This window comes from Embiotoca jacksoni, unplaced genomic scaffold, assembly GCF_022577435.1.
Source record: "Embiotoca jacksoni isolate LCO1_2020_lvr unplaced genomic scaffold, fEmbJac1.0.p SCAF_6, whole genome shotgun sequence".
In the NCBI taxonomy this organism is placed as follows: Eukaryota; Metazoa; Chordata; class Actinopteri; family Embiotocidae; genus Embiotoca; species Embiotoca jacksoni.
In genome coordinates, this window is record NW_027185414.1 from 20651083 (window position 1) to 20673521 (window position 22439).

A 22439-nucleotide genomic window follows, 5' to 3' on the forward strand; every position below is an offset into this window, starting at 1 on the left:
TCAATAGTAGTGAAGTAGCGAAGTGTAAAAAATGAAATGGACCTTCAGTTTCGCCGTACTTAGACATTTCTTTTGCGCATGCGTGTGGCGGTTGCGTTGATAAATTAGCAGGAGCATCATTTTAAAACATGTCGGAAAAAGGAGAAGTGGATTTAACCGGTGCCAAGCAGAATACGGGTGTGTGGCTTGTTAAGGTGCGTATACACATTTTATGAACTTGATGGCACATCAGTCATCTCTTTTAAACACAGCTAATGTAGCTTAGCATGTGCCGCTCCAACGGAGTGGGATCGCGCGTTGCAGCTAACGTGGGCTAAGTTGTTTTTAAACTGATCACAACTTCTCATCCTAAAAAAACACGATTGATGCGTCAACAACTGGCTTAACTAGAGATCATCATCCTGTCGATAGAATGTAAACAAAGGCAGCTGAGGTCTGGAGAAACGTGAAGTTGTGGTAAACTAGTTGATGCCGGTTTAAGCGGCCGAGCATTGAACTGGCTTTCCGAGTTAGCATTGTTTCTTTAATGGCGGCAGAGGGATATAATTTAATTGTTATAAAGGTGACATGTTGTTTCAGTGTTAACATTTGCAGCAGTGTGAATGAACGTGGCTCCAGACACACACGACACCTGCTCACCAAAGCAGATTATGACTTATTTGATCCTATCAGCACGTTTGTGATTCGTGTTTACATTGTTTGGTTTGTTTACAGAAATGTAGTCATATAAATCTATATAAATATAAATCTGGCTGCTCCTACATGTGTGTTTTGATTTGACTTTAGTATCAGAAGATCCTTATGAAATCTGTTTCACATAAACAACAAACAGCATTTAACCAAACAAACAAAAACAAATAGTGTAACATTTAGTACATCAGACTCGAGACACGCCGAGGTCCGATTAAAACTTAATCTTTGATTTAACAGTTTGACAATATTCAGCCCTGTAGGACTAGAAATCTTCTATTTGATGGCAAAAGCTGACACTCTTCAAATAAAACATGAGAGTTGGGATCATTTTAGTGTGTGCAGCTTAAAAACATGACTCAAATTGTTAAAACTTCAAAAACCTTTTGTTAGAGATTAAAGCAGCCGTACTAAAACAAAACTATGTTTCCTCTGGCAGGTGCCAAAATACCTCTCTCAGCAATGGGCGAAAGCAACAGGCAGAGGCGAGGTTGGGAAACTCCGCATCTGCAAGTATGTGAAATAACTGAGCATCAATTAAACAGCTGCTGCCAGTCTGGAAGTGGAAGTTATTCCTGTTTGTGTTCAACCCAAGTGATCACTTGATCGTAATTTTTGCGTCTCGTTTTTCTTAATTTCCAAGGAAAGCGAACCAAGGAAAAGCAGAGGTAAGTGATGGATACTTACCAAAGTGATTGCTTCCTCCCTCTCCGTGTACATCCCGGTGCTGCTCTCTGCTTTCGGTACAACGGGAACCGTCTCTGATCTGTTTGATTGCCCCTCATATCGGACCCCGAAACATTCCACAATAACACGGACAAGAAGTAACTTGCGCCCTCTTTGCAGGTGTCTTTCACTCTGAACGAAGAGCTGACTGTGATTGAAGGTATAGAGGATAAGACTGTGTCTGCACCTCGCGACCACCCGTTCACCATGCAGTCAGTGGGAGGGCAGATGTTGGCGGTCTTCACAGAGACTTCATCGGGTGAGTTTGTGTTTCCATCTCTGATGCCAAATGTCTTTTCTTAACACTTTCGCTGCAAGACGAGGCACTCATAACAAACCACGAGTTACATTATTATTTTTCTGTGATGCGACCTATCTGTTTCCACTAGAGCCCAGAGGTAAGTTCTGTGTGATCGGGTGGTGGGAGCGCCCGTCCCGATACTCGTCGTACAGCCTGCTTGTGTCTCCCTTGCCTGCCCTGCTCGTCTCTGTGTGTTGTGAACTGTTAACAGACTTTTCAGAGGGTGTGAGGTTCTCCACTTCAAACAGAGTACATGTAAGAAATGTACGGTACACGGTGGACAAGAGAACACTCTGGAAAACAGAAGAGTCGTTGTCCTCCTCCAGTCTGATCTGTGTTCCTGTCTCTACTTATAAGAGAGTTTCAGTTTCAGTGGTTGATCATCTGTGAGTCGTTTTGTTTGTGGACCTTTTTAGTCCACTGTTAATCATCATGACTAATGGCCTCATGTGGGAATCACTTGACATAGAGCAGATGAATATCAACACAAATCACTGCTGCATTTGGAGTTGATTTAATAATTTTGCATGAGTTTCTGTGGTTTAGTTTGAATTTCACCAGCCCTGTCTGCCCCTGAATGTATTTTTTGTTTTGTTTTCTTGCTGTGGGTGCTGGTGATCTTGTGCTGCAGTGCTTACTTTGGGACACTATGTTTTGTGTGTGTGTGTGTGTGTGTGTGTGTGTGTGTGTGTGTGTGTGTGTGTGTGTGTGTGTGTGTTTTAGGGCTGCACAGTTGAAATGGTGCATGTACAATATTTATTTCACCTTAAGTACAATGTGATACAGACTTTCTTCTTCAACTGACACCCGATCCAGAGGGCAGCTGATGAAGCAGTCACAGGACATAACAAGACATACAAAAAATTAAAAAAAAACAGGAAAAAGGAGGAAATAGTCTTTTACTGCTGCATTTTCTGAACTGCATCAAAGTGTTCACTGTTTAAATTGAACCTAGAGAAAAGCTTTGGTAATGGAGTGGTTTTTTTTATTTTGTATTTATTTGGTTTCAAATACTAAGTATTTGTGCAGCCCTGTCGTGGATGTGCTCGCTTGTTTTGAGGCCCTGCTTGCTTCGCTCATGCGCACGCGTGTGCACCTGTCACAGATTATGCCGAGAAGCTCTGTGTGATTAAACGTGTGCAACTAAACCCTAGGTGTGGTTCTTACTGTTCGATCCTCCTCCCTCCTTCGTCTGCCATCCCCCTGTATTTTCATATTTACCATCCCTCCCTCCCTCCCTCCCTGTAGGCCAGTCAGAAGAGAGAACTGATGGTAGCAGCTCAGGTTCGGGGGCGGGGTCGGGTCCAGGTGAGTCCTCTGTTTCGTTCGCGAGTGACACAGTTGCATCACTGGGAATCAGATGCACAAAAGATTTGATTTGATTTCCCACAAATGGCATTTGTGGAGTCCCAATAAGCCATTATACATGCGTGTGAAGATGCATGTATTGGGACCAAAGTAGACACATTCTTCACATGAAGCACCCATTTTTGTCCTGAAGTGGAACACAGGCCTCTTTTGGAGCGTAATTTTACAATTTGTACGGAGCTTCTGTAAATAGTTTTCATCGTTTTGACTGGAGTCGGGAGATGAGAGTGTGCGGTGAAACCCGGGCGACACTGCTGCTGAATAGAGCGCCGCCTGCTCGTGGTATTGATTGTGATTTCAGTCCATTCGTGGCATTGTTGGCAAAGACAGGCGTGAGTGACTCAGAAAAGAGGATCATTGATATCAATGTGCTTTAAAGACACAAACACGAGGCAGCCTGTTCTTGGAGAAGTCCCAGAAAGTAGAGGAGAGTGGAGATGTAAAATGATATTGAGATGGTTTTTGGTCTCTGAAATCACAAAAATATCATCTTACATCATGCTGCAAATAAAATACTGAAAAGACAGTAAAAGTAAAATATTAAACATTGAAGGTCCAGTCTGACTTATATTCCCTGACCCATTAGCCAGTCAAACAAAGTGGACTTTTACAAGAAAGAAAAACGCATTGACTGAATCTAAATCAACTTTGGGACGAGCATGTATATGTATGTGCCTACTGTAATGACAATATGATGAGTACAGCCCCGTTGTTCACTTGTCTGCTTTAATATCCTCTCTCTTACACACACGTGACTGCTCACCTTTCTTTTTTTTAATGAAGTAAACCTGCACTGAAATACATTGTGACACGGATTTTAAGATTTTATTCATCAAGGTTCTAAGTAACTCTCCTCTTCTTCCAGATAAAATAGCCTTGGAGGGAGTGGTAGTGCAGAGAGCGGAGTGCAGACCTGCTGTCAGTGAAAGCTATATGAGGCTGAAGAGGTGAGTACTTGTGAAATGGTGCATACAGAAGTTAGATTATATAGGTAATTATATTGAGTCCACGCTATCATCTATTATTGCGTGCATGTGTTAAACTCTTTGCGGTCCTCTTAATGTCATCTTTTCATGTGTTGCAGTGTAAACAGTAAAGGAGTGAGTAAAGTCATTCTAATTGTTCAACAGGTTACAAATTGAAGAGTCCTCCAAGCCAACCAGACTGTCACAACAGTTGGACAAAGCCGTCACCAGCAACTACAAACCTGTGGCCAACCATGATTATAATGTAAGAAATGCAGCCTGCACACACAACACACGGTTGAGTGACGCAGCTGGCCACAAGCCTTTCTAATCTTACACCCTGTATTGTTACTTGCTTGCAACCAGTTACATCACGATTTATATGTTACAACTCTGGTAAACATAATGATTGCTGATGGCCCTTAATTATCTATCTCAAGTAATTTTTTTTGTGGTCTCTCCATATTTATGTCCGTACCATTATGCTCTGTAAGGTGTAGTACATACCTGACTTCTGTCCGTTTCCCTCTTCCTGCAGCGCGAGTATGACAGGAAGAAGAAGGAGGAGGGCAAGAGAGCGAGAGCTGACAAACAGCAGGTGTTGGACATGTTGTTTTCTGCTTTTGAGAAGCACCAGTTCTACAACATCAAGGACCTGGTGGATATCACCAAACAACCTGTGGTAAGAAGACCAGAAGGCAGCATGACGGCTGTTTATACTGAGTGATATAAAAAACGAAATACTGTTGGCCCAGAAGATTACAGTTCTGATGATGAATTGGAAGTTTAGTGAAATGCAGAATATTTAATTCCTTCCATCCATTATCTATACCCGCTTTATCCTGAACAGGGTCACGGGGGGGGCTGGAGCCTATCCCAGCTCACATTGGGTGAAGGCAGGGTACACCCTGGACAGGTCGCCAGTCCATCACAGGGCCAACACTTATAGACAGACAGAAACAAAGACCGTTCACGCTCTCATTCACACCTAAGGGACATTTGTAAAACCACCAATTAACCTGAGACGCATGTTTTTGGATGGTGGAAGGAAGCCGGAGTACCCGGAGAGAACATGCAAACTCCACACAGAAAGGCCCGGATTCAAACCCAGAACCGTTTTACTGTGAGGCGACAATGCTAACCACTGCATCGCCGTGCCGCCCGATTGCTTAATTAACACTCCTTTTTTCACACTAAAAGAGCAAGTAATTCTGGGTAAATGGGGCCATGACTTGTCGGTCCTGATCAATACAGTTCAATAAGAGTGTCTCCAATTGCACTAAATGTGCCATCTTTGCTGTTTTACCACAATCCACCTTCCAGTTAGACATTTGAATGATATTAAATCAAACTATTGCCTCCTGTATTTCAACTTCAAATGTAACTTTGGTGTTTGAAATGTTTGAAGAGTCCTTTTGCTGCAGCTTGTTCTTGTGAATTTTTAATTATTCACTTCACATGCAGTTATTCTTGGTTTCATTCTCACAGACCGAGTATCACATTCATATTTTGGTCTTTTTTCCTCCCTCAGATTTACTTGAAGGAAATCTTGCGAGATATTGGCATCTACAATGTAAAGGGAACACACAAGAACACCTGGGAGCTCAAGCCGGAGTACAGACATTACCAAGGCGAGGAAAAGACTGACGAATAGTTTTTGACCTTCGCACGGTGCCACCTTTTCCCATTCGACGGGGGTCCCTCCCAGACGGGCCTCAGTTTGACCTGATTTCATCACACCAGGTCTGAAGATGCACTGAATGATGAGGTCTATCAACGGGAGTTTTACAGGTGCAGGTTGTTGTGGAGTTGTAGCATCTTATTTCGTAAGAGTCAAAAAAAAAAGGAGCGGCGTGAAACTAATCATGGTTTTACGCTCAAATCTACACCTTCTCTTACTGACGTGGCTTCTGTCACAGCCTCCACACATCCTCAAGTTAACAGCCCACCGTACTTGAATCGGTAGTTCATCCATCACAGCTATAGGAAATAGCATTTTATAAAGCAAAAGATGTAAAGATGGGACTTCGGTTCATAGTGGTGGATTGTTTTTTCATGTTTTCTATATCAAGTTAGGGGTTTAATGTTTAGAAGATAAACCTGAATAGGAAGGATGTGACACCGTTAACGGCTCCCACCAAATTTGTGATGAAGCGTCTTTTTCTAGTCAATTTATACTTTTTTTTTTAAAACTTGTAGAATTTAATAATTGACCACTCCATGACAAATTCAATCCAGCTTTAGTGAAAAAGACGAGCACCGTTTGTGTAATCCTTTCCAAATTTGTACTTCTGGTGTCCTCGTATTACCCCATCTTAAGTGTAATTTTAGGTTGTTTTACACTTGACTTATGCAATAAATGTGTTTCAATAGAAAGCTCCAATCTGCCTTTGTATCCGAGAAGCAACATACCCATCATTTGGCCCAAGAGCAGCAGCACAACTGGATCAAAGTACACAAATCATCCATCATAGGTTTCTTTCAGCTCACTTTTTATTTAGTTTAATCCTCACCGATAAAGCCTTGTTCAGTTTCCTTTCAATTGCACTTTGTTTGAAGGTTTTTGTCTTTTCAGCCAATGTATCTTAACTGTGCATATAAATTATGCAGTTTTACATTACACGGCAACAGTTGTGACCTAAATGAGCATAATCTGAATGTACAGTAGCTAAAATAGTATTTTTCCTCTCTTCCACACTAGTATTTACAAGGTTATAAAAGTTTAAACCCAAATTCACAAAGTTCTTAAAAAAAAAAAGGGTTCAATGGTTTTCCTTTGCATTTACAAACTCTGCTTTATTTTGATACATTGCACGTAAATCTGCAAGCAGATGAACGAGTGCCAGTGACGATGTAGAAACATTGAATATCCGGTTCGGCTTCAGGGAGAAAATGAAATGTTCTTGTGGTCCCAGCTTCATCAGGTTTCTGTGACGTCTTGCATGCACCTGCAAGAAAGTCAAACATTTACAAAGATGCAACAGCGCAAAAATTTGACAGAAACAGTCATCCTGTAACAAGTAGTTGTACATCCAGATCCCAGCAACACCCACAGACAGCTAGTGGCCACTTCTGACTGGACGGTTAGTTTGAGTTCTGGAAATCTGTCTCAAATTCACGAGGCGAATGCAGGAATTAAGTTGATTTGGTGGTGAAATAAATTCACGAAAAAGGTGTCAGTCACACTAAAAATGCATTCCTCAACTCAATCTGTGCCGCTATAAAAATGTAGCAGTCAGAAAGCGCGAGGAAGGCTCAGTTTAGCATCTCGATGCAAACCCAGAAGCTAACAGAGGGGATAAAAAGTGAAGTCTACCCACGATTTTTATAAGACCACAAGTGCTCACCTGCATTCACCCGAGACTCCTCAACAGTGTCTCACAGCTGCGGTTACTTCTTCTCCAGGTTTAAACCTCGGGACTGGAAAAAAGAGAGGACATGGTTGCATTTAGGCTCTCTACAGGTTCATGCAGATATAGGCTTTCATGTCGGGAGACGAGTGAAACAGTTTGATCTGTCCTCCCCTCTTCAATCCGAGTCGCCATGGAAAAGAGGCGGGCAGAAAGCGCGGGGACATTTAATGTTGCATCTGAAATACTTAAAACCCAGGATATCTCACGGCAGAGAGCCCAGGCTGTCAAAGATGCAGGGCGTGAGCAGACCAAGAGGCGCCATCAGTTTAGTATCTAGTCCATACATACATCTGAGACGTGACTTGGTGGCAGTCCTCTTGTTGGATCACCCGCCTCAGATCCATTTCCTCACGATGCTGCTGTAACAGACTGTGATGTTTGAACTTCACCGACTTCATCAGGACATTATGCTGAAGGTCAAACAGCCTTTATCATCATCATCATCCTCCCGTCTCATTCAGGTGTCCACCAACCCACGTGATCTGCTAGGAAGAAAAGCGAAGGGATTATTTTCCAGTTCTGCCCATATAAAACAAACACTGTGTACAATTCAAATCTTTCAACGCTGGTGGACTTTATAATATATAAAAGTTACGTTTATGGAGCTCTAGCTGGTGAACACGACTGTAGAAGAAGAACACCATTTGGAATGAGTTGAATAGTTTTAGGTTATAATAAATAAAGCGAGTACAAAGAATTAACAGACACGAGACGCTTATTTTTTTTTTTAATTTGAACCCCCTGAAACCGTAAGATTAGCACATTAAATGTCAGCAATAACCCTGCTGTTAGTCTGACTATCAGACATATCCGGTGCTGCACTTAACTTTGTACCCCTTCCTGTAAAACATCGTCTTTCTCACAACCCGTAGCTACTCTCACAAGACTCACTTCTGGAAGCGACACAAAATGGCTCTAGCTAATTTACACGTGTCCGCTCACTGCTGTTTTATACTAAAACTCCGCACGCGCCATCAACCCTTACGCTATGTCCACTTAACAGAGCCACGTGGCATACTTACAGATCATGTTGATAGAGCTGATTGGACCGATGAGATTAGTCTTCATTATTGAGCTAAAGCGAATTTCTTTCCTCTGAACTTCTACGATCTGGACGTTCACCGAAAAGGCCGATCGGATGTTGGCTTCCCGTTTATATAGGCGACTGGTCGTGGCTCTTTGTCGCCCCCTTCAGGACGAACGGGGTATTTTAATTCACACGGTCGCCCCCTGGTGTTCACAGTGGGAAATTACTTGTATTTACAAAGTGCGCTGCAATAATGTTCACTTCAGATAGCTCACGGCTTCCTCATGTTCAGTTCTTGGATTTAGTCACAGTTTTCACAGCTTTGTTTGTGGAAAACTTAGGTGCACGTGTTTAGTGGGACACCTCCGATAAAACTTCACGTTTTTCATGTAGCCTAAAAAAAAAAAATATGCATTTTCACATCATTTGAGACCACAAACTTTACCGTCTGTACAATTTTCCAAAAATGTGGGAAAAACCTGAAAAGATCATAAATAAACAACACCTCCAAAAATCTTAAAGACAAAACCTGGAAAAGAAGTCCATTGGGAAACTACTACAACATAAGAGCTGGAAAACGTCATTTCGTTAGTTGTGATGCTCTCCACAATGATTTTTGATTTATTCAGCTCTAGGTGGAGCCCTAAACGACTCTGTGCTGCGCGTAAACTTTATAATGGTAAGGAAAACCCCTAATTTACCAGCATGCATGTTTGTATTAGGCTTTGGTAATTAAAAAAAAAAAAAAAAAAGTACGCTACAGTGTGCAATGTTGGCTACTTGTTGCAAGAATGGTTTTCTAAAAAAAAATAACTCGTTTGATTTCTGTTAGTATGTAATATTTGCCCGCTAATAATAGTCTAATAAGAGGTATTACTGGTATTAATGGTAAGAAAACAGGTTAAGATAAATCATTTAATCATTTCTCATCTAATGTGGAACATGAAGCAAACACGCACGTGCACGACGCGCGCGCGCCCGCCGTCTCTCCCTCTTCTTCCATCATTTTGTGGCTGTGCAGCACTTCTTAATTGGACTCCGGGAGTTTAAATGGTCTTTCATCAGCTTCCTGTGGATTCATGCGAGGACATGCAGGCATCAACGAAGACTTAGGAAGAGGTAACATGACGCTTAATTTAAGGATGACATGCTGATGTTTGTTCATGTGTGACCTTCCTTGCATGTACCAATGAGAGGAATTAATAAAAAAAGAAAAAAGAAAATATGTGTTGAAGAGACTGTCATTTTTGGTCTCAAACAGACACCATCTGGCTCTCCGGCAGCTGAGTTAAGAACCAACAGTGGGTGTAATGTTGCCTGAAATAATGTGTTTCTCATTCAAATGAACATTTTACTTTTTCTTCTACGGGCAGCGGACAGTGAAGCAACAGCCCAGCTATGTTCAGAGCGGTGTTTGGAAACAAGAGAGGTGGAGGAGGCAAACGAGAAGGAAAAAAGAACCAGAAATATTCAGGTATGAAGAAAACCACTGAAACTAGCAGTAGTGTGGCGTGTATGTTTAACAATTATATTGCACCTTTGGGCATCTATCTTTTTTTTTTCTTTTTTTTAATGACCTTTATTGATTTTTTTTTTTTTTAAATATTGGTATTTCTAGCCAATATACTTTTTTTTTTTTTTCCTTTGTCAAAAATATGTATATGGGCAAATATATCTTGTGTTGTACACGCTAGGTCTTGTATTATTTGACAGTAATATTCAGGTTCTCTTCTCTTGGGTGATTTAAGTAGAGCCATTTCAATTAGCCTAATTCATCAGTGCCTTCCGTCCTTCACACAGTGTCCCGCTGCTTGTATTTAAAGTGTGTCAGGCGAAGTTAGAGTGGGTTAAGCAAACATCCTGACCTACTAAACACGCCAAATCATAAGAATTTGTCAGTGGGTTTTACCTGAATTACATTAATCTGTGCACTTGGTATATGAGTGTTTACCTGCTGTAAACAAGGTGAATGTTTTATAATGTTGTCAGTGAAAATCGAACTGAAAGAACAGTTTGGAACATTTTGCTGTTGTTTTACAGCTTGTTTGTTTTCACAGGCTGAAGTTGTCAACTTGCTGCAGCACAGAGGAGATTTCAGACTGCGCAGCCGAAATTTATGAACATAAGTAGAGCTCAGTATTAGAGCAACCATGTTGCTCATTAATATTTAATAATGTGCTGCACTGGGTAGCAGGAACAGAGAAGATGATAGAGAACTGTGTCAGTCTCATTAAAATGATATAGTGTGTTTACAGTAACGTTGGCAGGCTTCTGATCATTTGCAGAGGGATGCTTCTTCTTGATTTTTTTCTTTAAAGCTGATCCTTAAAAAGCAATTAACTATCTACATTTTCAGAAATGGTACAACAGCATATATCATATGAATTTGTAATATAAGGTTGTTCCTTGTTTGGCCCATAGTAAAATCCGACTGCTTTAAGGTAGAAAGGAGAAAAAAATGAATCACATTACAGTTCAAACTACAGCTGTCATGTACAATCACAATAAGTGGGAATAAGGTCTCTGTTATCACATGGCTTTTTGATTTTTCACGTTTGTTTGAAGACACAGGATCAGACTTGATGGACATGAAAATAATTGAAATATTGAACAGAAATATATAAAGTGTAGCCTGTTTCATGTGATCCCATTCCTTTAAATAGATGTTCTGCCATTGCCAACTTTCCATTACCTCATTCAGCAATATGCCTCCAAGACAAGAAATGTTTGCTCACTCGCAGCCTTATGTGTGACATATTTTATAGGCCACTGCTCACCCTGCGACATGTTAAATCTCACGTACAGCCACAGTTTTTCGGCTTTTGCTTCCGTCAACATCAACCCTCCTCTGTCTTTTCTCTACACTCTCCTGTCGACTCCTTGTAGATGGAGAGGTGTACACCCACAGCACCTTACAGAGGGGCAGCGGCCAGCGTGACACACACTTCCAGGACCACGACGGGGGCTACACCGAGAGGCCGCTAAAACTGCTGCGACTGACCAAGGGTGTCTCCATTTCTCTGCCGTCCTCCCCTCTTCTCCCTCGCCAGGCCGACATAGTTCCCTCCCAGTCGTGCATGAAGTTCCCAGGTGGGTTAAAATGAGATAATCAAAACAAAAGCGTGGCCCCAGTGCGTGCAGCTGAGAATGACAAGGAGCTGTGCAGCAGGGAATAGCTGCAAAAATAGCTGAATGCTTTCATGAGTTTGCCTTGATTAGCAGAGAGCTTCTGTGTGTTCAGCTGTTCCATGCATGTGACAGAAAATACGAGAGCATACAGACTGGGCCTCCAGGGCCCGAAAACATGTGACAGATTGTGAGAGTAAATAATTGAGCAAGATAATTTAAGCCAAGGAACCCCTAGTAGGTAGGTCAATTTGGAGATATTATTTTAGTTTGGATCATTTAGTTGGGAAATATTTAGTGAAGTTGTGATTAAAGACAAAATACTAATGAAATGGTAGCAGATGCAGCCAGGAAAGTGTTTCATGATACTTTTATCTACACAAATAGTTGTGAATTGGGACGCAGTCATTGGCCAACAATCTAAATCCTGCAGGAAATCATTGTCACATGACATTTCCTCCTCATGTTGCCATGTTTCATGTTGATTTCTGTCAACAACTGTCCAAAAAAAAACAAGAATAGCAAAAGAAAAAGCTTACAAAACAATTTAGTTACATGATTAAAAATGGCATCTGCTTCTATAAATATACAAGTATAATTTATTGCAAAATTTAACAGATGTCTCCTGTACCACTAAAAGCCCATTCTCAGTGTGTTCGCTGGAGACTTGAAGTTTTTATACCACTCATCACACAAACTAGTTGAGACAAAACCCTGCTTTTATGTACACTATTTAAACTCAGATTTAAGCTAAGCACAAAGAAACGTTCCCCCTTCAGCCAAACAGCTTTGTGTCAAATTCTGTCCTTAACACAATTCTGCAGTGAGGGTTAAGCATGATTTCATTTTGAGTGGAAAGGGACTTTAATAAGCTCCTCTGATTTAATTTTAAAGCATCCTCTACTTAAAAAAATGGGTCAAATTTAGCATTTTCTCTGATGTACATATACTACATGCTCTATGAATATTAAATTCCACATGTTCTGTAGCCAATAAACTAATATACCATATGCAAGTTTGAGGAAATGTTAGATATATCAAAATGTAATTACTGGGATTTTCTTTTCTTTTTTTTAACGTTTTTTTTTACTCATTTAAGCCCTGCTGCATTTTTTTTGGATGAAAAAGAAACTTCATTTCTATTTGGGGTGCCTCACCTACAAAAAGCACTAGGTGGCAGTGTCCTGCTGCAAGTCCAGCCATTCAGAAAAAGGTGCTATTGCATTTCATTGCATGCAGCACTGCCTTGTTTTCCCTCAGTAGTTAAGCAAATATGACAAGGAAGATTAAAGCAAGTAAAAATGAATAGTGTCACTGGCTTTCGTTGGCTTTGGTGGTCATGCAAAATAAAACATTACGCTGAACGTTAGACCGCAGAGCGTTTCCCGAGTCCATCAGCGTGCGTGAATCACAGCGAATAACCTTGAGTGTAAAACAAATCAGCACATTTCAGTGTTCGCAAACATCTCCTCCTTGAATGATCTCTCCAGTCCTAAATCTGCGCTTCCAAGAACCCTGAGATGTTGCATAAATTGAGACACACCTACACACATCAGAGTGCACCGCTGTTCCTACTGCGTGCACACACACACACACACACACACACACACACACACACACACACACACACACACACACACACACACACATTAGCAGTGTTAATATATTATAGATAAACACCCAAGGTACAGGGAATATTGTACTGTTTACATGCATGGTCACACTGTACATTCTGCTGTATACTCCTGGGACACAATTCAAATTCTGCACCACAGATCTCAACTGGGGAGGTTTAATTTCTCTCTCTCTCTCTCTCTCTCTCTCTCTCTCTCTCTCTCTCTCTCTCTCTCTCTCTCTCACTTTCTTTCATATCCCTCCCTATCTCCACCCTCAATCCCTCCCTCCCTTCCTGCTCTCCCTCCCTCCCTCCCTCTCCCTTCTGCCTCTGCTGTGGCCGAAGGACGGGTAAGGAAGCTGGAGTATGTGGATGGCTCTTCCAGTGCAAGAGAACCTCTTGTCTTTGCCTCGTGCCGCGGCAAGACAGACCACAGAGGTGAGAACAGGAGCGTGCGGGTGTGTGTTTAGCATCATGAATGTTTTTTCAGGTATTGATCAGTGAACCTGGATAAGAATGAGAATGGGGTAGAGGGGAGAGAATGAATGATGTGAGATAGAAGTGAGAGTTTGTATTTTATCCAGAAGCATTTCCATTAAGTTTTTCCTTTCAGACGTATGTGGACAGTGGTGTCCGTGTGATATTCAGTTTGTTACTGAGAGCGGATTTGTTTTATCACAGTTTCTCCCGAGTCTTTGCTCTGACTTCTCTGCATGTCACTCGCACAGTTAAGGTTAGATTAATGCAATGATGTTGTAAATAGCCACATCTCCAGCAGCTTGCTTTGTGCTCCTGACCAGAGGGCTACCCTGAGGCTAAACAGATTTTATGAGGCATCTTCCATCCCGGTTGCCAGGCACCTCTCAGCTTCCCGTTTCCAATGGCAACAGCTAGGTGGTTTGATGAATAGTACTGGACATTCAGTGTGTCCTCATGTTACTCCAGATTGGATCTCAGTGCTCTGCTGACTAAATGCAAAGTTTTCTCTCCTCCCCCTCGCTGAAATGCTGAAATACACATCTTACCCAAGTCTTCAGAAGATTTTCAAGCAGTGAAAGAGTATCGACAACGGCTGTAACTGGGGCATCTTACAAAACAGAAATGACCATGCTTGCCTCTCAAAATTGACCTTGATTCTCTCAAGGTTCGGCTTGTGTTTATGTATTGTGTTTGAATGTAAGAGCGATGTGATGTAGTACCTTTTAAAGGGAGAGAATGAGGCAGGAAGACAGAATGAGAAAGAATCAGCGGAGGGAGTGCGAAATGAATGTGATGTCTGAACGAAAAGATGTTTGTGAGGAGGAGTGAGCTGTTCCTGTAATCTGTGGTGTCCTGTCATCCTGTTTATATGCCTACTCAATATGCATGTTACTCAGCTGTTAACAGTCTATAGATGAGGTGTGAGAATGGAGGAATGTATTGCTCAGCTGAGATGTAAAAAGTGTTAAAGCCTTACTCTGCTGAGGTGAGCATGGACCTTAGAGGAGCAGGGGTTGGAGGTCAAGGCATCAGGGAGCCTTAAACAGTGATAAATGAATGCAGCACATGGCCTGTGTCAACCAATCGCTCCAGGAGCAACAGTGAAGGCAGAGCCGAGGCACTCCTTCTTTCTGCTCCAGAGTCGACACCGAGCTCATTGAAATTCACAATTCGTCTCTTAAGCGAGAGCACCTGGCAGGCGTGTGCACAGGCAAACTCACAACCTCACACAACCTCTTGCTGCTGCCTCAAAACCAGGGACTGGAAAGCCACTGTCTGTGCATTTATAATCAGTGCAGCTGGGGCAGCGCTGACCTGTGGATGCATAGATTTGTAGCAGTCCCCTGGCGATGCTGCTGGGCGGGAACCTCGTGAGCAAGCCGAGCTGAAACGGGGCCGTGAGTTTGATGGCGGTTTCATTTGGCCTGCTGTGTTTTCTTGTTGATTCCCGTGTCTTCAATGTGTGTATCTTCCAGACCTCCACGTGGAGCCCCAGCCTGGCTCCTCCCTCTCCACCCAGGAACTGATGACCAGACTATGCTTCTTATTGGGAGAAGCATCGCCCGGCACTGCTAGCTCTCCTATGGAGGACAGACGGGAAAAGAAGGTAGGACAGAGTATTGATTTACTCGCCACTTGCTGTCATGTCACATAAAAAGGTGATGGATGGTTTATGAAGCAACCTTTTTTTTTTTGCCATTAGATTGCCATCGGTTGTTCGTTTTTTTTTGTTTTTCTTTAAACATTTACATATTGCTACAGTTGTTATTTAAAATGCAGTTGTAGGCAGGGAAACATTGTGTTTAGTGCTGTGTTTAAACTGAGCTCTAAAAAGCCCCTCAGAAAAATGGATCTATATATAAATATTAGAGCATTATTAATTGTTTTGCTATGAGTCCGCAGGGCTCCATTTCTATATTCAGTGCCCTTTTAGGTTAACCCCTCTGCATGAAGAGTTATTGTAGGTGCTCATGTCTCTCTATCTCTATGCCTTTGCATTGCTCAGCCTTGGCCCATTTTCTCAGCCTCATTCCACCACCTGAGCTCCAGATTCAGTCAGTTTCACAGAGATAGTGAGCCTCATATGAGGAATGTGGGTTGTCCTGGCTAAGATAGATGAGGCTTTGGTATAAAGGGAATAACAGCGAGCTGTTTAAACTCTGCTGCCTCGTCTCTCTTCAGTCTCTACGTTGCAGAAATGTTGCATCAGTATTGAAGAAACCTGAAATGCACGTGATCAAAAAAAAAAAAAAAAAAAAAGGATAAGTAATATTCAAAAAAGAAGATAACATGCCTACTTCTTAAAAAAATGTCTTAAGATGTGAAAAGATTTTGATCCGTTTTCGATTATTTCACATTCATTGGTAAAAGGAAAAATACCATATACAATACCTAACATATGTATACAAGAAGTGTTTTTTTTCTCCTCTAAGAACATAATACAAAATAAAAATAAGTACACAAACAACAGCCTTGAAAAACACTTGAGACCTCTGACAATCTTTCATAGAGTTTCATAAAATCATAATTCAGTGGAGAGCTAATATAGTTATATGTACTTGTTATTACGTATATATTTTCTTTACTCTTGAAAACTGGACTTTATAGTGGAAGTCAAAACATGTAATAACTGCTTTTGAAAAATAAAACAGCTTTTTTGTTTAACCTGGCTCTCAGCTTTGTAGATTTTTCCAACGAAAAATACTTATTGTGCTCAAAATCATTTTTGCTTTACTGCACAGCTGTAATTGTAGTTGCTCCAATGTGCTATCCAAAAGCTAAAACATGTCCTTTTAACACAAACACACAGTGAAATGGAACCATCCCATTTCCTATAATGTGCATATACTGCAGTAACTTCAACTTGTGCCATCATGCAGACAGTCAGACGTTGTGTTCATTGGATTTTCTGTACTTTCATGTGTGTGATCTGTATACATCCTGGCACCTGTGGAATTTTTTTTTTTTTCACAATTTATCTTGTCTTTGTGAAATCCGCCCTGCGTGGAACAGCAGGATGTGTGGACAGTGAGTTAGTTTTGAGCACAACCAGCCGTCGTTATGAAAAACCGGGATGATGACAGGCAGGATGGAAATAACTGGAATTATCCTTTCAATTTCCATCTGCACGCACACTCAAACTTACTCAGTCAGTCGCATAAAACAGCGGGCATGAAGGCAAACACTGTCACGCAGAGAGAAGTACTGTTAAAAGGGTGACAACCAACACTGTTCATTTACTACAATGTTAAAAAAAAAAAGAAGAGTTCCACTTTTATATTTGTCCCCTATATCTTTCACAGAGTTGATTAGTCCTTCTCTCTGTCTTTATATGTAGCTTAACCTCTTCTCACTCTTTCTGCCCTCTGTTTTTCAGTGTGATTCCTCTGCCCAGGGGGGGAGTCCCAGCTCCACTCTGACCTGCAGCACTACCTCCCCCTGTTCAGAGAGCCCCTCGTCCACCCTGAGCTCCAGTGCTGGAGGCCAGTCTTTGCCTCAGCCTTTACCCTTACCTTCTCCTCATGGCTCCAGCATCAGCCCCAGTGGAACCCTCTCCAGCCCTGGGCCCAGCCCGGCCCCTTGTCCTGCCTCTGGGCTGGTCACTGGGAGCAGCCCTGGGCCTCTGTCTCAAAGCCCCACCTCCACCCTGGAGAGCAAGGACAGTGGGATTATAGGTGAGAGCTGCTGCTGGGTTTCTTTTAGAAATCCTGGTCAGGTTTTCAAATAGTATCTGTCCACATTACATGATTGGGTTTTTTTTTACACTAAGTGAAGTGTGTCCAATAAAGAAGCCTAGCCATGCATCACTAGAAAACAAAAAGTGAACTAAACAAACACCACTGGCCTATTCAACTCGATATAGAACCATATATCTTATGAGAAAGCCTAAACCTGACTTAACAAAGTTGCCACACCTTCTTACATGCTGACAGGAAGTTGGATGCAACATCACTTAATTTTGGGTCTTTGTCAAATGTTAACCCGTACCCCACAGCTAGTTTCACTACGTTGTATGTGCCACTTCAGCCTTAAGGCTTCGGCTCCATCCTGTCAAAACTGGGACACTGCTGTCTTTGTTGCTTATGGGTCTGATTCTCCCAAAATAGGACACTTTTTTCTCCTTAAATAGACTTTGTATTTATAGTTGAATACAAAAGGGCAAAGTTTTGAGTTCATGTTTGATAAAACTGTTTGATGTATTTTATTATTGACTGAGTAAAGGTGTTTTGTTAAAGGTGCAGCCATTGCTTCAGTTGTTTTTGTTCAGAAATATTATTCAGTTTTCTTGTTTCTTGTTAACCACCATTTTTTGTTGTTGCACTCCTCAGCAACCATCACTAGTTCTTCTGAGAATGAGGAGCGCAGCGCCTCCAGTGAGGTTCCTATGAAGGACGAAGGCCCAGGGGGCGGTGCCGGTGTAATGGGCCATGCAAGCGAGGACCGGCATCCAGGGCCTACCAAGGACAATCTGACGGTCCAACCAGATGAGGCCTTACCTAGAACGGACATATTGGAGCTCAGGACTCCACCGGCCCCGAAAAGACCCCTCCCACAGCACCACATACACATCTCTTCCTCCCTTGTGATGCCTCGTCCAAACTCAGTGGCAGGTACAAATGTTTCTTTTTTTAATGTTTCATTCTCTTATTAAAGGGATAGTTTGATTTTAAGAGAGATTTTGGGGAAATACGTTGTCACTTTCTGGCTGAGATTTTGATGATTCAATGGGAAGCCGTCACCCTTCAGCTTCGTAGAGAAATTGGCAACAGTGGAAAACATTTGTCCAAAGGGAATAAAGTACGCCTACCAGCACTATAGAAATTTCACCAATTAACACGTATTTCCTGGACTCTTGCCGTCACCTCGAGGTTGCTAGTCAACCAGTGGAGACTCCAGGAAGTCACTATTCCCGGCCAAGAAATAGTCCCACGCATAACCCCCCCCATCAAACCAGAACGTGTCATTTTTACACCTCCGTTCTTGTACACATTAAACAAATGAGACATAATTAATGAGCTGGTGAGTGACTTACTAAAGCTCATATCCTGTTGGATGAAGCAGGCTAATGAGAGTATGAATGTGACAGCTGTGACCTGGGTGATTAATTAATGGACCATTAATATTGACTGAATGCAAAATTGATCGTATTGATTGTTGACTTGATATTTTACAATTATTCACCCAATAGTGATGCATAATTAGCAAAAACCTGTGTGATGCAGAACTAAACTTCACTGCACCGTGCTCTACTTACCACTGAGGCTGGATACACAGTGAACAGTACCAGTTAAAGGTCCTGGGAGGCCTCCATTTGTCATAAAAATACGCCCCTCCCCACCCTTCTCCAGTCACGATCTTTGCTAGTGCACAAGGCTCTTTTTCTTCCCTTAGATGTCAGTTCATTTGTGGTGAGAGCAAAAGAAGAGATTCCCTAAAGAGCGGATTCACAGTAACGCCTGCCAGTTCCTTCTGTCAGCTGGTGCTTTCATTTAGGCACTCTTGATGAAATTCAGAATAAAGATGAAGGGAGCCACATGTAGCTGCCAGAATTTAACTACACATTAAAGATTAGGCCATAGACTAACAGCATATATGCACATTATGATGCACATTATAAGACAAGATCAAATTGAAATTTATTCCTGGATGAAAAATGTATTTTTAAAAGCATGTGTATTTTCAGTCTACAACTGGAGAAAGATAAGAACATATTGAACATGGATTTTTATAAACACATACTCCAGTTCTTTAAGTTTTGTTTTTTTTAACACGAATGCAATCTTAGAAAATGTATGATGCATCATGGATAATGAAAATGTAGTCTATACATTAGCGTATGCTAAACAGCAACAGTAAACAGCGGTAGAACATCGAGGGCAAACAAATGATGGCAGAATATGTAGATTACAGTCTGTGCATCGGCAATAGATGTGTCTATAGCAGATGTAGATGTGCAGGTTTGATTCTGCATAATTTTAAGTCCAAAATAGATGGAGGCTTGTCACTGTTCTCATCAATGTGCTCATGATTAGAATATGTGGAGGGGGTGGATGAGCCTGGATCCTGAGATAAATGCTGATTGTTGCGTGCGCGGGAACACAAAAGGTACTCCAAGACATATTGTAGAGTTAATACAAGTTGCCCGCTTCATCACCCCCATAGTGGACTGAGACTGGGGCCATTTTGTCAGGAAGCATTGTACGGTGTGATGGCCTTCATCTGAAAGGGTGCTTATAGTACTCAGCTGCATGTTGTCATTACATATTCCTGGTATGTAAAACAGCTGGATTCCACTGTGTCTTTCAGCTTGGGTCTGAGATGCTGCAGTAGTAGCCTCCAAAAGTTGTTTATCATGCGAGAGGTCAGCGCCAGCGTCCTACAAAGGCACTGGAGCATCCTGGCTTTCATAGAGGAACAGTGATTTTCTGCAGTGGAGGGATGTTGTCGAAGTTAAATGAAATTAATGTCATACATTTTGAGGAATATGTTTATTTGCTTTCTGGAGGAGAGTTGGATGAAAATGTTTATTTCTATTCCAATATCAGGCTACAGCCAATAAACGGTTACGTTAGCTTGGCTAAAACACTGGAAACAACAAGCCTGGCTCTGTCTAAGGACTGGGCTATATGGCCAAAAGATTAAGTCTCAATTTTATTTTTTCTTTAGCTGGAATTGGGATGGGAGTTAGTGCAATAGGTGTCTCTGAGATCCAGATGCTGTATGTTTTTTTTTGTTTTCTGTGGTGTTGAACAGCTTTACAAAGCTTGGAGGTCTGTTTGGCACGTTTCTTTGCAAAACGGAGTCTTCCAAGTGTGTTTGCTGAGCTGCTTATAGTAAGTACACTGATGTCATGACTCCAGAGAACTCGTCTTTACTGCTAGTTGTTTACAGACAGCACCCGAGGCACATATCCCCATTTCATGCAAAAATAAAATGTTTCAATAAAATGAATTCAACGTGTCGCCCAGCCCTGTCCAAAGGTAACAGCATCTACCTACTGGCACCGCTGAAGATCACTGACTAACACGTTGTGTAATCTGAACATAATCCCAGGTGTAAAAATGATTTACATGGTGGGTTATGTTTCGGTCTCAGAATTAGAAGAAATAGTATCGAGATAATAGAGTAATAGAGATGTAACCCTCCTTAAAATGGCAAATTGTTCTTATACTTCTGCTTTTGGACATATAAAAGAAACCTAAATACATAACTTGAGCAAAAACAGTCAGGCTAGCTGCTTTTGCATATTTCCAGTGTTTTGCTGACCTAATCGAGTCGTAGCTGTGGCTTCAAGACGGCTTCTGACCACATTATATCAGCACAACAATAGATCAACCTGAAAGATTTAGGGCACTGGGACAGAAAGTGTGCGTCACTTATTGGAGACCACTGTACATTTGCATTGGTTAGTGTGAGATGGGATCAGCCGGAGGGACGAGCCAGAGAGGTAGGCCCTAATACACTCAACCCCACTGTGCTTGATGGTTTAACTGTCAATCAACTGGTCCTTATTCCTAGCCGTAATCCTAATGTCAACCGTAACCCTCCGGCAGTGGAACAACCAATCACAGGCAGAGTATCTCTCCCCCTGATCTAATCTAACACAAGCCATTCACATTCTTGTTTCTGGAAGTCATACCCCGGCACTTCCCTCCTGATTACGTCACTCAGGTTGTGAAAGACAGCAAGCTGATTCGTCCAATACGGTGGAAATAATCTGAACCCGCCATTAATTTCAAGCACCGATAAGGGTAGCATCGATCTTCACATTTAACTGTCTGCCAGAGAGCAAATAAAGTCATTTTGTAAAAAGTAGGACTATTTCTTTAAAGCTGAACAGGTTCTCTTGAATGGGTGCTTGATGGGCTGCTCTGGTTTTAAGTGTTTAAGTGATGCTATCAGGGATGCTGGGGGCCGGGGCTGCAGAGTTGACCTTTAAAAGTGATGAAGGATCAACAGGAGCCGTAGGGTGATCATCGACTCCGACATCAGCAGGGAACATGAAGGTGGGCAGTGAGTGTGGGAGAGGTTGGACTGTCAACAGTGGAGGGATGAGCTGTCCTGGTGTCCCTGTGTCTGACTGGTTGAAAACATGTTTTAACTCTTGGTCCGCTCAGCCATTTGGCCCGGCTGTCTTTAGCCAGCAATCTTTCTCATCCCACTCCACACCTCCTTCACACTGCTGCAGACTGCACTCCATCCTCTCACTGTGGATGTTCCTTCAATCCTCAATTCTCCACTCCTGTTGCTGCTTGACAATTACAGTAATGCCATGCATGTCCCTGGTCCTAAAAGCACTATTCCACCTGTTGAAAAGGGGATTCATGTTTTCAGTGTTGCACAGTATATTATTTTCTCGTCCCCAATCCATTTTATTCCATCGTAATTGCAGTGGAACTGATTTGCCTTGCACCGGGGAGTCTGCAGGGTATTCCACAGAGCAGGCTCCATGTGCACTTCACAACCCTGTAAATTAGAATATTTACAGGCCTCGGTAGCTTTCAGCCACACTCTGTTTTACTCTCCCAATGCGCGATGATGATGATGATAATGATGATGGACACGTGGAGCTAGTAGATGTATCAGGATATGATCCGATCAGCCAAAGTGTGAACTCAGTTGGCTGGAGTATTTTCAAAAAGCGAACTTGAACGCCATCTTTCTCACTGTTCTAAAATAAAGAGGTAATCCATCTTTACACTATGTAGAAATGTGAAACATTAAGAGG

General features: G+C 42.0%; 2 protein-coding genes, 1 long non-coding RNA gene and 1 other non-coding gene across 7 annotated transcripts in view; 2 read left to right on the forward strand and 2 right to left on the reverse strand.

Moving 5' to 3' along the window:
- The first annotated feature begins 62 nt into the window (after positions 1-62).
- Positions 63-6425, forward strand: gtf2f2a (general transcription factor IIF, polypeptide 2a). Of its 2 annotated transcripts, XM_069174192.1 has the most exons (9): positions 63-194; positions 1130-1203; positions 1334-1358; positions 1537-1675; positions 2966-3025; positions 3951-4032; positions 4216-4315; positions 4589-4732; positions 5582-6425. In XM_069174192.1, exons 1-9 carry the CDS (start codon positions 129-131, stop codon positions 5702-5704), a joined length of 813 nt encoding a protein of 270 aa, XP_069030293.1. In that variant the 5' UTR covers positions 63-128; the 3' UTR covers positions 5705-6425. The 2 variants fall into 2 exon arrangements, with proteins under 2 accessions (XP_069030293.1, XP_069030294.1); XM_069174193.1 differs by lacking the exon at positions 2966-3025.
- Positions 6426-6521: 96 nt separating this feature from the next.
- On the reverse strand, positions 6522-8600 carry LOC138212978 (uncharacterized). Of its 2 annotated transcripts, none has more exons than XR_011179503.1 (4): positions 8486-8600; positions 7752-7945; positions 7398-7470; positions 6522-6998 (listed from the first exon to the last, which is right to left on the reverse strand). It is a non-coding gene; the product is annotated as an uncharacterized lncRNA (long non-coding RNA). The 2 variants fall into 2 exon arrangements; XR_011179502.1 differs by having other exon boundaries at positions 7752-7948.
- LOC138213484 (small nucleolar RNA SNORA31) lies at positions 7240-7327 on the reverse strand. Its single transcript, XR_011179524.1, has one exon. It is a non-coding gene; the product is annotated as a small nucleolar RNA SNORA31 (small nucleolar RNA).
- Positions 8601-9525: 925 nt separating the features above from the next.
- LOC138213433 (protein TANC1-like) overlaps positions 9526-22439 on the forward strand; it is a 37168-nt gene continuing 24254 nt past the window's right edge. For both annotated transcript variants that reach the window (XM_069174525.1, XM_069174526.1), the window contains exons 1-7: positions 9526-9609; positions 9864-9964; positions 11377-11580; positions 13577-13669; positions 15187-15317; positions 17088-17385; positions 18040-18321. In XM_069174525.1, the coding sequence (XP_069030626.1) occupies positions 9889-9964; positions 11377-11580; positions 13577-13669; positions 15187-15317; positions 17088-17385; positions 18040-18321 (1084 nt within the window). In that variant the 5' untranslated portion in view covers positions 9526-9609; positions 9864-9888. The remainder of the gene's footprint in view (positions 9610-9863; positions 9965-11376; positions 11581-13576; positions 13670-15186; positions 15318-17087; positions 17386-18039; positions 18322-22439) is intronic.